Source organism: Taeniopygia guttata, chromosome 8 (assembly GCF_048771995.1).
Source record: "Taeniopygia guttata chromosome 8, bTaeGut7.mat, whole genome shotgun sequence".
NCBI lineage: Eukaryota > Metazoa > Chordata > Aves > Passeriformes > Estrildidae > Taeniopygia > Taeniopygia guttata.
Window position 1 is genome coordinate 4,239,380 of NC_133033.1, and position 16,515 is coordinate 4,255,894.

At 45.1% G+C, this 16,515-nt stretch overlaps 1 protein-coding gene across 1 annotated transcript in view; it reads left to right on the forward strand.

The window, feature by feature from the left end:
* The window catches only part of PLPP3 (phospholipid phosphatase 3), a 42,690-nt gene that overhangs the window by 9,240 nt on the left and 16,935 nt on the right, over positions 1–16,515 (forward strand). The window contains exon 2 of the mRNA XM_030278706.4: positions 15,347–15,504. Coding sequence (XP_030134566.1) covers positions 15,347–15,504 — 158 coding nt within the window. The remainder of the gene's footprint in view (positions 1–15,346; positions 15,505–16,515) is intronic.

Here is a 16,515-nt window from a genome sequence, read left to right on the forward strand (position 1 = left end):
AATCAGGTCCTCGGTGGCTATGGAGGAGTCTGTGACAGCCAAGGCTGGGGCTGAAGTGTGTCCCTGGGACATCTGTGCACCTGTCCTGGAGCTTCCCACCTGAATTCCTGGGAAAACTTACCCAGGTGCCTCTGTTGTGGTGCTTCCATGCTCTGGAGAAAAGAGAAAAAACCTTGGATTCACCCGCTGTAGCAGGAGCTGGTTTGTCCCTTCCCAGAATAAGAGTTGGAGTTTTTCAGGTTAAGGATGTGGAAGAAAATCTGCACTAAGGCATCTGCCAGTTGATGATACATTACAAAAATGGATGATTCTCAAAGGGAAGGGCTTGGAGGGGCTTTTATCCTACTCATACTTGCCAGGGTGAGGGAAAGTTCTCTTTGCTGCCTGGCCACAAGTGGCTGTGCTTTTCATAGAGGACTCGGGGATTTTTTGTTTTTTGTTTTTTTTTTTTAGTAACTTTCATAAAAATTTGCATCATCAGTTACTATCCCCTCAAATAATCCCATTTTTTTTCCCCACATAATCTGAGCCAGATATTTTTTCATCCAGCCCTTCTGGTTTCTTGACCATCCCTGCAGCTTTAGCATGCAGCTGTCATTCTGCTGCAGCTCCCACAAAGCAGCTGAAAACCAAGGTAACAGCAACATTTTGAGTGAAGGGGATGAAATGTGGGATAGGTTCAGCGTATTTCTTTGTCATTGTTGGAGTCCTATTCAGTCTGGAACTGAATAGGAGGCTGATTAGCATGTGGAAGCATTTCTAAAGCATTGGACTGTGAGGGTTGGGTGGTTTGGGTTTTTTTTTTTTTTTCCTTAAAGGAGAAGTTTTGTGGCATTTCTTTTTCTGACTGAGCTGGTATGAATCTTTGTCAAGTGCAAAACCCATGGAAAAGCCAGATTGCATTTTGGAGATAGCCTGTTTTGATAAATCACCCTGGGCACAAAGACGTTTTCCTGTGTGTAAAACTTTCAGAGCCACTGCAGAATCTAGGCATGCAGCACGTTTGAGATTGCCAGACAAGTGGGATAGTGTTTGGGATACATCAGGATTGTGGATATAACAACAGGTAATTTGCTTTTGCTCTTGCTGAAGTTTTCTGCCACAAGTGGCTATTGGGTCCAGAGCCTGAAAACCCACCTGCTTAAATCTCAGGGTTTCGCTTTTACAGGGAAAGATGTAACACTGAAGTAAATTAAAGCTGCCTGCAAGTGAAAAACATCTTCTTCCCCCGTGAAATTGCTTTAAGTCCTGGGCCTGAGGCTGGTTTTGGAGAAGAGGATTTTCCCTTTAGTGTCAGGTAGCAGGCTGATATTAACACTCCCTTGCTGCAAGATCTGCTGTGTTTTCTCTGAGGGGTGAAATTACCACCTTGGTGCTGTTTGTGGGTCTCAGCTGGGTTGGTGCTAGAGCAGAGATCCTGCCCTGGGAGCACCACAGCCCTGCCTTTTGTGAGAACGCAGGATTTTGGGGTGTTTGCAAGTCCCAAGGGACATAGGAGACCCTGGTTGCCTGTCAGGGGCTGTGTGGATGTAGCAGACAGAGTGGGCAGTGCAAGAAAATGGGTTTTATTTCTGTGTACAGTGAGACTTGAGGTCTGTTTTGATGGTCTTAGAGAGTGATGGCCTTGGGGTTGGATGGAAAGCTCACAGCAGTATTTGGGGTCAGACCCTCTTGGTGATGTGTGCATGGCCTGGATCTTGTGCCTGGTTTCTTTGATGCCTTCTCTGGTTTCCTTTCAGTTATGCCAGTTTAAGAAAGACAAAATGGTCAGCTCACTGGTCTGCCATAATGTCACACAATGGAATGGTCCTGGGTGGGAAGGGACCTTAAAATTAATCACCTCCCACTATCCCGGGTTGCTCCAAGCCCTTTCCAACCTGGCCTTGAACACTTCCAGGGATGGGGCAGCATGGATTCCCTGGGCAACCTCTGCCAGGGCCTCACCACCCTCTGAGTAATGCCAGCTATTGAAGGCTGATTAAAGCTATTGTTTAATTAAGGAGAACTCAGCTCCTCTGTTCACAATCCATGATTAAAGGACCTTTTGAAGTAATTCTGCAACACTTTCTTGTTCCCTGCCTTTCTCTCCTTCACGATGGAGAAGGTTGCTGCTGTGAGGGTGCCCAGCTCGGGCTGAGCGCTGTGGGGCCGCAGACCTGCTGGTAGGGCTGGCTGCTGCCAAAGGCATCCCAACATTAAAAAGCCCTGCAGAGGGGTGGAAGGGAGTTCAATCTCAGGATACGCTGATTTGGAAAGGGAATCCAAACAAAGAGGCTTTTCAGCGGAGGCTGAGGCTTGGCTTCTCTCAAGGGCAGTTTGGGCTTGGGGAAGCATCCGGGAGGCGGCGAGCGGAGCAGGAGTGCATGAGCTGGATGCCGCCTGGTGTAAGGTTTCCCAGCACAGCCTGGTTTTGTGTTACAGGCTGGGGAGCTGCCTCTAAGCTCTCCTCTCCTTTCTTTTCCTTTTTTTTTATTTTTTTTTTTTGTTTCACCCCCCTTTCTTTTATTTCTGTTGGAAACAAAGGAGAGGTTTAAGTTTTTTTGTTGTTGTTGTTGTTGTTGTTTCATTTTTTTAATAAAGGTTCCCATCCCCTGCAGGTTTGGCGGTGCCTCTCGCTGTTGATGCTGGAGGGGGACCCTTTGGTGACTGTGACCTGGAGAAACCCTTTGCAGGGTCCCACGCAGGCCTCACAGGGATGTTTTATTTTGCTCAGAAAGCTCAGCCCTCTCCGGGGCTCACTGAGGGCACTCTGGCAGGAGCTGGCGTTCCTGAGGGGACAGGCACCTCGTAAAGAAGTTCTGGCTCAGATAAGAAGTGAAATGAGGTGGATGCTGTGGCAGCAGGAGGGATGCAAAGCGGAGGGGGTGTCTGCCAGGCCCCCATTCCTATGGCAGCCCTGTCCCTTGCTGTGACACCTCTGGTGCCACCACGTTCCCGTGAGGTGCCAGGAAGAGTTGAGCAGGGAGGAGGTGCTACCAACCATCCCAACCGACCAGTTGGGGTTTTTTATAGGCACCAGATGGTTTTAATAGAGGAAAGCTGAACTTCTTATGACCCTTCCCCACAGACGTTGTTTGTTGTTTTGTAATTGTGGCCAGGACAAAACCCTGCTCCAGAACCTGCAGTGAATCGAGAGCTTGGTGCCTTCTTCTCCATCCCACCATAAACCCCCCACTGTCCCCATGCTCCTCTGCCTGCCCTGACTCCCAAATGATCTGGATGAAGCTGCTGGGCATGGAAAACTTGAGGCTTTCCCCTGATCCCTGCCTAAAGAGATTAGCAAGAGTACAAGCTGGAAGAAACCGAAACATCTAAAAGCAAAGCACAAGGAAGCAATAAAATGTCAGGCCATGTTTTCCCTGCTGGTTGATTAAAAATTCTCCTGATAAGCAGGAAAGCTTTCATGGCTGGACAAGACCTGTATTGTGTCAAATGCAGTGAAAGGTTTATTAGAGAAGGATAAAGCAGTGTGAGCATTGGGTTGTACTTGCAGCCCTCCTGGAATTGTTATCCCCCAGGGCTGAGGAGCAGCGTGTTTTTTGGAAAAGAGAAAGTCAAGCAGAAGGAGATGAGGCCTGGGTCTCCACGCTCACCATCAGCAGTGGCAAACCAGTGAGTTTGGAGACCTGTGCCCAGCCAGTGCCAAGATGCTCCACTGGGCCCACGGTTTCCCTCTAGCCTGAGAAACCTTGGGATCAAACACAAGACAGGAATGACAAACAGGAAAACAAAAGGCTCACTTCCATGCTGTTGTGTTTGACTTCCCAAGGTTTTAATTGCCAAGGGCTGCATGGGGAGCCAGCTGGCTGCAAAGGGATGCAGATCTCCAGTAAGAGAGGCAAAGGGATGCAGATTTCAAGTAAGAGAAGAAAGGCTCTTTTTTGTTGTGGGGTTTTTTTTTTAATCTTTTGTCAGAGAAACTAACAACTGTTATGTTGTCCTACAGGAGGTGCAGTTTTGTGTACATTTCCCTTTCAAAAAGTAAATTATCACTTTTAGTTACCTGCTTCCTCAGCTCTCCCAGCAGCCCTTGAAGCTTCTGCTGTTGTTTTTTTGCTACCTGTAGGAGTAAGAGGGTGCAAGCGTCAGGAAAGCCAATAAAGAGTGCAAAGGGTGCCTCAATTTTACAATTTTTCTCCTTGGAGCAGAAAACCTCTGCTTTGTGCAAAGGGAAAACACAGTAGGTGGTTTAACTTGCAAGCCCTTGGCCCGTGCTCCAAGAGATGTGCATTTCCCTGCAGATGTGGTACACAGTGTCAGCAGGATCAGGCCCACCAGTGTGTGGCCCTGGGAACAGGCTGGACAATCCCAATTTTACTGCCAAAACCTTGTTTTTGTATGATAACTTGGAAAGAGGGGGGAAAAGGCCAGCTTAAAGTAATAATAATAATAATATTATTAATAATAAAAACGCATGGGCTATTTGGCACGCCGGGTGTATAAATCTCGACGTTAGCTACCTGTGAATCATCCAGCAGCACGTTAATTGGTGCCCCTCAGTAGATGAGGATTTGGCACCGGGTCTGCATGTAATTACAAGCCACACACAGAAGGACACAGGCAGCTAATGAACTCCTGCCAAACTCCAGCTCCGCTCCTGCGGCTTTTGAAGTCCTCTGGTCTTTCAGCGTTTTGTATGGTAAGCACTGAAAGGCATCAAATCACTCCTTTGACAGTGTTTAGAAAGGGTTGGTTTGTTGAATAACCCAGTCCCTCCAAAGTCCCAAATCTGAGAACTGGAGCATCTATAGGCTCCTTTCTCAGCAGAGCAGTAAATAGGCTGGAAATAGAGGACACCCCTGAGGAGCTCCTGCCTCGCTGACAGGAGCCAGAGGGCTCTGGTTGCCACGATGGGCTGCAAGAAAAGAAACTATTTCCACTTAAAAATACTTCAAAACAATCCCACCAATGGGATGCTTTTTTTTTCCCAAGCCTCGTTGTTTCAAACTGAGGCTGTGCACAGCATCTCTCATGGGTTTGCAGTTGCACTGGTGTTCTGAGTGAGGTGGTAAAAAGGGTTTTTGAAGGGTTTCTGCCCTGTTGGGAGGGCAGGTTTTCATGGGGCTGGGTTTGGAAGGTCGTGGTGCTTTTTCATGGATGTTTTGTTGCTGGAATGGGATTTGAGCCTGAGCCCTTCTCCTCCTCTTTTCATGTCTGAGGTGACAAAGGAAGTAGTTGTTGAGATAAAAACAATTTCCATGAAAACCTGTGATTTTCAGGCAAACATACCAGGCGGGTTTCATGGCAGTACCATGGTGAAGAGGAATAATGCAGCTTGGCACGAAGCCCTTCCAAATAAAAAAAGGGGGGAGGAGAGGAAACAGAAGAGCCTTTGTCAAAATTAACTGCAATAAAGAAAAAAGGACTCCTATTCCCTTGGGCTTCCTTAACCTTCTTTCCTCAATTTATTCACACGTTCCTTGACAGCAGGGCACAGCATTGTTGCGGGAGGCTGGAAATGGAAATTGGGAGTTGTCCATTTTTGGTTTTAAAAGGCATGGTACATGTTGTGTGCCCCTCGAGTCAGTGTGAATAGAGCCTTGGTCCTTGCTTGTACCTTTAGGATGTGGCCCAGTTCATCCTATCCCTTAAAGAAATAGGGTTATGGGATGTCACCTGGCTGCAAAATGCAGCTTTTATGGGCAGGTGCATGGGAAAGGGGCTGGGGTGACAAGGTGGCTGTGCCCACCCTGCCTGGCCCTGTGCTTGCAGAACACCGTGATGAAGTTTCCAGTGCTATGTTACACTGGATTTGCAGAATTTTCAGTTTCTTAGAGGGATAAAAGCAGCTAAAAAAATCTGTTTGGCTTTTAGGGGCACAAATAATTCACAGGGTCTCATCCAGGGGCGGATGGGCCAGGGTAGGTAAATCCTTGTGTGCAGCATGGAGTGGACACCTCTGTCACTGCAGGTGATGTCTTACCTCCAAAATACCCCGTTTCCAGCTGCTTTCCATCAAAACTTCTGTGGGCTTTCCCTGTAATACAAAGCTATTTTAATTAGGAGCATGGTTTTTATTTATTTTTTTTTAACATTACCAGCACGATCTCAGATATATCATGTATTGCTATACATTAGGATGTCACTCTGTGCAGTCAAAATACAGAGGAACAAGAAGAATGGTAATATTACACTTTTTTAACCCATTGATAAATAGGCAAAGCCTTTCAGAGCTCTGCTCTGGGGACCACCAAGATCAACCCCCATCACTTTAAGGGTCTTTGGATCACTTCCACCCACGTCTCTCTGCCTTTCAGCACTCTGGGCCGTGCTTTATGTCCTGGAAATTCTACCAAATCGCGACTACCGAGGGGGAAAAGCTTCATTTCCAGTTAATCAAGGGAGTTGTGTAATACCATTTTCTCCTGGGGAACTTCCAGAAAAAAGAAAGGAGGAGAGGAAGGGGAGGGGGGGAAAGGGGAGCATTACATAAAGCAAGTATATTAAGAGGAAATAAATTATGAATTAAAAGTGATTAGTGAACTTTTAAGGAAGAGGTCAGAAGTGCTTTTCGGAATACAAACTTTTTAAGCTTCCAGTGCTTGTATTGGGTTACAGAGTTATAACCCAGCCTTATTTGTGCAGGTGGCTGCTGCTTCAAATCCGAAGAAGGATTTTGCATTTACAATAGGTACATTGACAGAACTGGGTCAAAAAGCTACTGGTGGCAGGCTCAGGGCTATGGGCAGGGGCTCTGCTGCCTCCTGCACAGGGGCACTTGCTCCCAAAAATGTGCTTAATTACAGCGTCACTGCCTGGCCATGGTGCTCAGGAAGTGTTTTAGGAAGTTCAGGGATGAAGCTTGATGAATTTTTATTTAAAAGACATAATGTTGACTAGTTAACTGGCTTTATTTTTGCTTCATATGGTTTGTGTCTTTACTAAGTTAAAAATAATGCACTTTTGCTGGCTGCATTACACTGGCTACAGTTTTATATTTCTACCTGTTCTTGTTATGGTTTGGGGTATCTGTGCAAAGAGGAGGAGCCAGGGCTTCTGGTTTGGGGTGTTTGGGGGCAAGAAGCTGAGATAAGGATTTTTTGCTTGCTATTTTATGCATTAAAACAGCACCTACAGCTCACAAAATTTTCCATTTGAGTAGAGGGTGATGAATTGGTTGGATGGGGCCCTGAGCAACCTGATCTAGTTGGTGACATCCCTGTGCATGAGTTGCAACTAGGTGATTACTAAAACCCAATTTTTTTCTATCATTCTGTCATGCTATAGTTGTTATCATGCATAACTATGTTATAGTTGTTGTCATGCAGAGTTATGATTATATGGGGAAATATTAGTGTTCACCCAGCCAGTGGGATGACAGGGATGAAGTGGAGCAACTGCTTTGCTGAGGCACTGGTTTGGCAGAAATCTCTTAGATTCCCCCCAAAAGAAAGGGGGTGTTGAGTATTGCTGGGGCTGGGCAGTGGCCTGAGCCCTTCCTCGAAGGCAGAGCCTGGAGGGGTGGTGGTGAGAGGCTTGTTCCAAACCCTGCTGACCATTTGTAATTGAAAACATCATAGTCACCACAGTGTGTTTTTCACACAAGCTGTTGGCCTTCACCATTGCAGAGTTCACAGCCACATCTTTATTTTTTTTTAATTTTTCCCCCTCTCTTCAAGCTGGGTCATCCTAGGTCAGGCTTGTCATATCTGTGAGACTTCCAAAGCACATGGATGTGCAGAGGTGCCTCAAAAGGTGTTGACACTTTGGGGTTTTCATTGGTGTTGCATTTTATCCCTTGCTGTAGACAATGGGAAATGATGGCTTTGTTTCCATCAAGTTTGGCTGGAGCTGGCTCTGGATTCCTTTTGGTAATGTCTTTTATATTCCCCCTCTCCAAATTTGCTGGTTGGCCAGTCTGGTTTAAATCTGTTTTACCCACAAATGCAGAATTTTTTAAGGACCTACATATTGTGGCTTGGATAAGACCTTTTGTTCTTATTAATGCATTCTGAGGTATTGAAAATAAGTGTGCACTTTAATATAAAGGTTTTTTGATGCATCAACTCATGCCAAACTCCCATGAAAATCAACTTAATATTCCTTGTAGAATTCCCTTTTCTTTCTTCCTCTGTATGTGGTCGATATCTTTGAAAATAGGTGACAGCTACTTACTAAAAGCACTTTTTCTCCCACAAAAAAAACCCAACAATGGCAGCATTTCTGTTCATCAGGAATTCTCAGAGCGTGAGGCCGGCACGTTGTGCTCCAGCCACACGAGGAAGTATTCCTACTCTTGGTTTCAAATCCAGAGGAATTTGCAGTGCAAGAGGATAATTTGGCATTTGGCTTAAATCATCTGTAACCAAGAACCTTTTTATAATGATATTCTCCCAGGATGTCTGGGTTAATAAATATGCTCCAAGTTACATGGGGGGGTATTAACCACAATGGATGAATATCATGGAATTATTTGGGTTGGAAGGGACCTTAAAGCTTGTCTTTTTCATGGACAGGGACAATTTCCACAAGACCCATCCAACCTGGCCTTGAACATTTCCAAGGATGGGTTTGGGCAGCAGGTAGAGACACCTGTCACTTCTGACACCACCTCTGGTTCCTTTTAAAGGCACTTCTCAAATACCTCTGCAGCCTGGAGTCATCAGTGTTATGTGGTTGTCTATATAGAAAATAAATATTTTTTGCTTTCTTCTTGTTTGCTATTGCACTAACAGGCATGAGAAGGTGTTTTGCCCAGAGTTCCTGATTATCCAGTTCTTATTAAAAACAAAGAAACTAACCCCAAAAAAGTAAGAACACAGAAAATATCTGAGTCAAAATGTCTGCCACTAGGAAGTCTTTTGGAATCTGTAGCATCTGGTGGACCTAAAATGGTGAGGTTTGCTTTGGAGTTCCTATGATTTAGTTGAAAAGTAAAAATAGTAAAATGGAAAACAAAAATGTCACTCTTTTCATAGGAAGGATCCTAGACAAATTAATACAGAAGGGACAAATGTTCATGGGAGTTACATGAACAAACCTACAGCAAATAAAAAATTAACTAATTTTTTTTTGGTGGAAACCAACCCTTTGTGCCCAAGAACTTTTCTAAACAGGTCAAATCACAGAAGTGCAATATATACTGATCCTTGTTTATAGGTTCTTTAGTACTCTAAAGCAGGTACGTGTTTTACCATAAAGTCTAGGGTTTGTTTGTGTGGAGAATTTTCTCTCCTCATGTGTCAGCTGAGAGTAGTGGAACTGTAATCGAGCTGAATGGGAATCTGTTTTGCAAACAACAATATTAGATGTGTTTCCATAATACAGGTAGATGCACAGATCAGTCTTCTGGACTGCTGGATTCAAGGTGAAGAACATTTAAGACTGTGCAGGTAGCAAAATAGCAGAGCTGATGGTTACCCCAGTTGTCTCCTTGTCCTAGTGAATATGTGGTCCTCAAATATCCAGATTCAGTCAAAAAACATTGGGATGGAGGCACATCACTGATGCTTTCAAGATCTTTGAAAATCTGAATTTAATAGCTTGATCCAGTCTGCAGTAGGATCTTTATTTTGGCTGATCCTGGGCTGCAGATATGGTCCCTTGAGATTATTTTCTTAGCTGACCACACTCCTCCCATTCCTTCAGATACACCCAGTGCTGGTGCAGAGCTGACTTCTGTTTTGATTGACAGCACATGCCTGATACGACAGAAATGTGGAAATACTTCTATTTGTTGGGTTATTAACTTTTATTTATGTATTTATATCTATATTTATACATGTACAGTGTAAGTTGGCCTCAAGAGTTGCTTGCTCTTGCAGCAGTTGCCAAGGCTGGCCTTGCAGTGCTGCAGTTCTCTGAAAGTTTTGGGAAGCAAACTTTTAAAGCCCCAATAAAAGCCTACCGTAGGCTAATCTAGTTTATATACATTTTTAAATATGTACAAATATTGTAAACTAAATAAAGTTTATATGTACCCAAGATCAGCCACTAAGTACTTCAAATAGAGAGCCTGTCTCTTGTAGGTACCCAAATATTTACAGTAAGGAATTAGATACCCCACTCAGCCCTGCCAAATTAATTAATGGTCTTTTTCACTTATTTAGGTAGATGTCTAATCTAGTGAAACCCTAAGAACACCCAGGGCCTGGATAGTGGCAGGCAAAAGCATCATGGAATACTTGTTAGAAATTACTGTTGCTTTGTTGAGATAGCCAGCAACATCCCACTGACCTGCAGGGTTACAAAACAGAGATTTAATGGGGAAAAAAAAGCCTAAAGTCCATCAAAACCAGACGTTTAAAAAGGAAAAGGTGGTGATGGTGATTAATTTGGTGCAAAGGTGAAGGCTGGGCTGGAAAGATGAGAATGGCCTGGGTGGGTCACTGCACAAATGCCTCTTGCCTTATGCTCCTTCCACTTTTTGATGAGTGGCCAATGAAAGCTTATCCCCTTTTTAATTTTTTTTTTCCCCTATTAAATCTGCACAAGTGTTAACTTCTCAAAGATTCTGAGACTCAAAGTGCTGTACCCAACACAGAGCCCCTTTTTCTCCTGCTTTTGATTTTTATGCACATTTCAAGCTGGTCAGAGAGTGCACGGGGGGTTTGTTTAGGCTTGGTGCTGGGGTTTTAGCTTTCAAGCTGCCAAGGAGCCTTCCCAGGATTATTGCTTATTAACTGCCTCTTCATAAAGGTGCTGACCAAAGAAAGGAATATTTTTTCCTTGGTGCTAGACTTCCAAACTCGATTGGCTTTATTAAATGGAAAGACAAATAAGTTTAAACCCTGCTCTGAAATACCTTAGCACAGGACACCAGCAGTTAGAGGTCACCAAGTCACTTGGACTTCCTCCCAACAAAAGCAACATCATTTTTCAATGTCCAGCCCCACAGCATCCCGCAGTGCCTCACACAATTCCTTAGTGTCCACACCTGCTCCATGCCACTCGGAGCAGGGCTGAGCCTGTTTGGATGGGGCAAGATCAGTCCCTGAGAGAATTCTGTTATGGTTTGGAGCCATGTTTGATCTCTTACAGCAGAGCTGGATAAAAGCTTGTGGTTGGGATTTCCTTGCTCTGTTATTAAAGCAAAAAATCCCCGTTGTACAAGGAAAAGAAACTTTCCTTCACCTTGGGAAGGATGTTACAGGTCAGAAGGTAATTTCAGCATCATTTACCTTAATTTCATTGGAAGGATCAAATCCCTTTGTTTTATGCTTTAGTGTCCCATGAGATGGGGATAGCAGCCCTGCTCTTGTTGCACAGCTCCCTTTGAGTGTGCCAGTGTTGTGTCCATGCTTAAGGACATGGTCTACAGGCTTCTCTGTCATTTCTCAGCATGGAAATACCAGTATTAAGTAGGATGTGAGACCCTTCTGCAGCATTCCTAAAGATTTTGCAGTTGGTCTGCCCATGTAGGTGAGTTGTACCCACTGACAGAATGACCAGATAGTACCATTTTTGGAGAAAAGTGTACATCCCCAAAATCATTGTAATTTTTTTTCCTGCCCTGTACATCTCTCATTCACTTCAGTGCAGGTCACTGTTTCCTGCAGTGAACCTCTGTATCCTCAATAGTTTGGTACCATGTGTAGGGATAGGAAGTGGTGGAGGTTGAAGACTTGGCACCTTTATGGGGTTCAGCTGTTGAATCCGTAGATCTGCAGCCAGGGATGTGCACTCTGAATTCCCTGTTAAAATGGTGACTCAGAGAGGCAAACTGGGACAGGAGAGGTGATGAGGGCAGAAGTTCCATCCTCACAGTACAGCCCTACTCTTCTTGCCTTCCATTTCCAAGGTGTGTGGGCTGTAAGCCCCACTTCTGGATCCTTTTGCCTCGAGCAGATCTCCTAGTGTGAATAATGTCTCTGTGGTGTTTTGTTTGAGGGATCCCAAAGGCATCTCTCCCTGTGTTTAATTTTCTGTCTTCTTCCAGACTTCCCTCTGTAGTGTTTTTTCTGCAAGGCTCATGCTCTGCCAGCCTTCTGGCACCACTACTCTGTGCTGGAGCCCCCTTGACAAAAAAAATTGTGGGTGGTGACCTAGTCCCTCAGACAGCCCATCCTCCAAGAAATAACCTCATGGAAGAAGAGCCATCTTGAGCATAATTTATTATTTGCTGTGGGCTGGGGTCTTCCATTCCTTGGGTGAAAAAGCAGCCTCTCATCCAACCCTCAAAATCAAAGGCATGTTATGTCTTCTAAGTAATATTCACTCAGTTATAGGGAGTGTGTTTATGTTTCTCATGTAAAAAAACGGGGAGGGGAAGGGAAAAAGAAAAAAGGGGAATCTGAGGTTAGTGTTTTGCTGGAAAAATATCAAGACTTGATTGGCAATATCCCACTAAACCACAAGTTTGTAGGAGAGAAAACAAACCCATTGGATTTTCCAAACTATGCCTATGTGCTTTATGAAAATGTGTCCCATATAGGTCACTTATGCTCTTACTATAGCAGTGGCAAGTGTACATATAATTGAAACACGGAAATACTAACCCATGCTGCTCAATGAATGAAGGAGAAACAAATCTTTATTATTCCTGTGTTCACAGAATATATAGGAACACTATTGTCTCTTTTTTTTTATTTTTAATGTTTTTTTTTTTTAATTTTTTTTTTTTTTAAGGCCAGTTTTAGCTTTCAGATGTATTTTATTGTCTGTGGGAACATGTGTTTTACAGACCTGTCATGTGAAAGCCATTAGCAAGAGGAACTGGAGGAGTAACAATGAGCCACGTAACCGTGGTGTGTCTGCTCCCCGAGTTCAACCCCGTGCTGCCACTCCGCGCGCGCGCAGAAACAGATCACACCCAGCGACCTGAGCGCTTCTCCCCTGCCATTCCTCATCAGCAAACCTGTGGGAATCCAGAGCTTCCCTCTGGCTGCCCTGGCAGGTCTGGGACCCTGGCAGGGGTCAGGAACCCCCCTGGACAGAGCCCCCAGAGACACTGGCTGTGATCTCTGTCCATGGAAAAGAGTTTTCAATCGCAACAGGATGAATTACCAGCTCTGAGTGTTTGATATGAGTAATAATTAAGTGTGGCACGGGTGCGAAAGTAAAATTTTAGGATTCTAGATTAGGGGTTCAAAGGGGACAAGATGGAGGAAATTGGGTGTGTCTTGTCCTTTTCCTCCTTCTTCATGCCCTCCATGTTTCACTGTGGTGTTGGCATTTTTCTGTTGGTTTAGGCTGGGGACACACTGTCCAACGTAGGTGACAGATATTGGCATGTTATTGTAAATCCAGCACAGGTAGTTTGTGGTATTTAATGTTTGTAACATCCCACTGAGGGCAGAGCCCCACACGCTGCCCTGCAGGACAGAGCTGCGGCAGGGCAGCAGAACATGTTAGAGATAAACAGAATAAACAACCTTGAAACCAGCACAGATGAATTATGGCTTCTGCTTTGGCAGCGGGGCTGACAGACAGAAACTTTCTACAATCTTGGAATCATCAATACCTCAGATTCCGACACAAACCTAAGGATTCTTTAAGTGGCCCATTAAAACGGGATTGTTGGCATCACAGGCAGGCTTCTGGGGCCAGGCTGGCTGGGCATCAAAATGGTTAAATCATGGAATGAAGATCAGCTGGATTCACACGAGATGTCCGGTTTTATTTACCAAATCTGGGCCGGGCGGGCAGTTCTGGAGCTGTTCCTCGCTGGTTCACACATGTGGTGGAAACTGTCCCACCTTGCCAAGCAACTCAGGGCCCAGAACTTGCAACTAACCCATTTCCAGAGTTTTTCAGAGGATCTGAAAGGGGCCCTGAGCAGTGGCCTAGACCACTATTGAGTACCTGAAAATTTCACTTCAGTATGTGTTGTCCCTGTTCACAGGCGATGGAGTTTTTTCTTAAGACTAACAAGACCCTGCAGTAATCCTGGCTTAGGCAAACCCATTAACATACAGGAAAAGCAGCCAAAGTGGATTGTGCAAAGTGAAATCCAGAGAGTGGTTCATGTGGAGAACATGGGGAACATTATTTTGGTGGCACTTCTGAACAACATGCATGGTGCCCTTGCTAATCGCATCTAGCAGATGGTGTTCGCTACAAATGTACTGCGGACAACTTTGGGTCAGACCCAACAGCGCTTCATTTTTTATTTATTATTTTTATTCATTTTAGAAGGAAAAACCCTCTGATGTCTTTGACTGCTAGCTGTGTAAACAAACCCACAGATACTTAAGCAAGTTAGTGGTCGACAAGTATTCCCTAATGCCTTCTGTAGGACCTGGGTGTGAGACCTGTTGTCTTGGCCCAAGGACAGCTGGAACCACTGTGCATTTGTTTTTTCCCTTACCTGGGTTTCGCTCTGCAAGTGGGAGGAGGGTTTCCTGTACCTTGTGGCTTGTGATTTACTCTGAACATGGGTTTCAGGGAATCTGGGGCTTGGTTTTGTGGGGATGTAGTGCTCCTCTCGATGATGGGCTTAATAGCAAGAATGGATGGGGAAACTGAGGCAAAGGGAAGGAGGGTGCCCTCCCCAAGGTGACATTGTGGTTGGGAAACACCCTTTAGGGTTTGAGGCAATGCTGTATTTGTCTGAAAAAAAAAATTAAAAATGGAGTTATGGACGTGCCACAATTCCCAGGTGTGCCCCCCATACTGTGTGTCCTGACCCATGTTCTTGAGCAGATCTGCTCCATGAGTGATGCAAAGATCCAGCCAAGCTGTAAGACACAGGAATCCTGCTCAGAGGGTTCCCAGATAGTATTTAAAACTCAGATTTCACGTGGCTTTATTGTGGTTGAAAGGCTCTGATGGGAGTTCATCAGCGTTTGTGGATGCTCTGGTCCTTGCATGGATGGGTGTACAAAGCTGCCCAAAGCACATGGTTGGTCATTAGTAGGTACAAGCACTGACAGAAAACTGTCAATACACCCTGTAAATACAAAGAGGGGTGAGCCAAGGAAGGCTTCAAAGGCAGGGAAGTGATGGGGATGGAGGGTAGCTGGCCAGGTAGGAGAGAAGCCCTGCGGATACTCGATCCTGCCGTGTTTGTTTGCACAGCTCCGGGCTGCTCTGCCCGGCGCGCTCAGAGGAGCATCGGGCCCTCCCTGGAGAGAAGTGCCAGATTGGTTTTCATGGCCTTTTGCAGAGGCATTGCTCCAGGGGTCTGTTCCTGTAAGTTAATATTTGCAGCGCGCAGGGCTTAACTGGAACCAGGCTGCGCAGACATCTGATAACCATAACAGAGGAGATGCTTTTACCCTGCAAGACCAGCTTGGAAAAACAAATCCCAATGCTATTCCCTTTGGAAAGACAGAGATACGGAAAGAAAAGCACCAGGAATGGTGATGCGTGGTTTGCATGTGGTTGAATCTTGGGGTTTTTTGTGAGCTGCTTGTTCCTGCCTGTATTGCTGATGGGTTTGGTTGTTGTCTCCCCTTCTTTGTAGCCGGGTTGCCCTTCCTCATCATCGAGACAAGCACAATCCAACCCTACCAGAGGGGCTTCTACTGCGACGACGACAGCATCAGGTACCCGCAGAAGAACGTGGAGACCATCAACGACGCGGTGCTGTGTGCTGCAGGCATCCTCATCGCCATCCTGGCGGTAAGTCCCACCTCCAGAACCTCCTCCTCTGTCCTGTGAGGGGTTTTCTGGCACCTCTTTGTCCTGCTAATGCCACAGTATCTACCCCGGTGCACATCTCCTCTGCCACTGTGATTGTTTGACTTTCGGAGTTGCAAACATTTTCAAATGAAAGCTTGTAATGAGAGGAATGAGATTACTCTTGAAGCCTGTAAACAGGCCCAAAGCTGTTTGGGCAAGTCATTGAGCTTCACAAGGACTTTTCCACCCTCCAGTAGGAGTTTAAAGAGGCAAAAACACTTGAGTGTCAGTAAAGACTTGGCATGGTTTGTCCCTATTCAAATAACTCCTGGTATTTGCCTATTTTATAAGGTTTAAAAAACAAAGAAAGGATACATCTTTCCAGCTAACTAGTGCCTGGAAAATTTAACAGGTTAGTATTAGGTTTTTAAGAGATTGCATATTACAGCTGTTTTTAAAAGACAATTAAAACCTTCCTTAGGGAACATATTCCCAGAGTCCTCCCTTTAAAATGTAGTTAATGTCTCACCTTCCCAATGCCTCTTCATTTTCCTTCTGCCAGTTTTTCTAGAGCTGTGTGAGGAAGTGATTGCATGGCAAAAGCTTTATTTGTCATGCAAAAAGCTGAACTCAGCCCAAAAAGAAGTTGAGCCTCCTGATGTGTGCCTGGTCTGGGGCAGAAGACAAGAGCTGTCTCCAGGTTGTTGCTTAAACACTTTCAGCTAAGATGAAATTCCCCTATGAAAAGTACCTACATTTTCCTTCTCACCTGCTGCCAGAACAGCTCAGGTGGTTTGCCAGAAGTGCCACCTTCCTCCTGCTCCTTCAGCTGGGAGGGATGGAGGTGGAGAGGTCAGGAGCACTTGTTCTCCTTTCACTTTTGCTTTCATGGAATGTCACGGGCAATAGATATTTTAGTGTGGCACAGTGCCTGCTTTGGTAATACCTCATCCTCAGCCTTGTGTGATGTGAAGATCTCCATCATTTCCTCATCTCTCCATCATTCCCTGC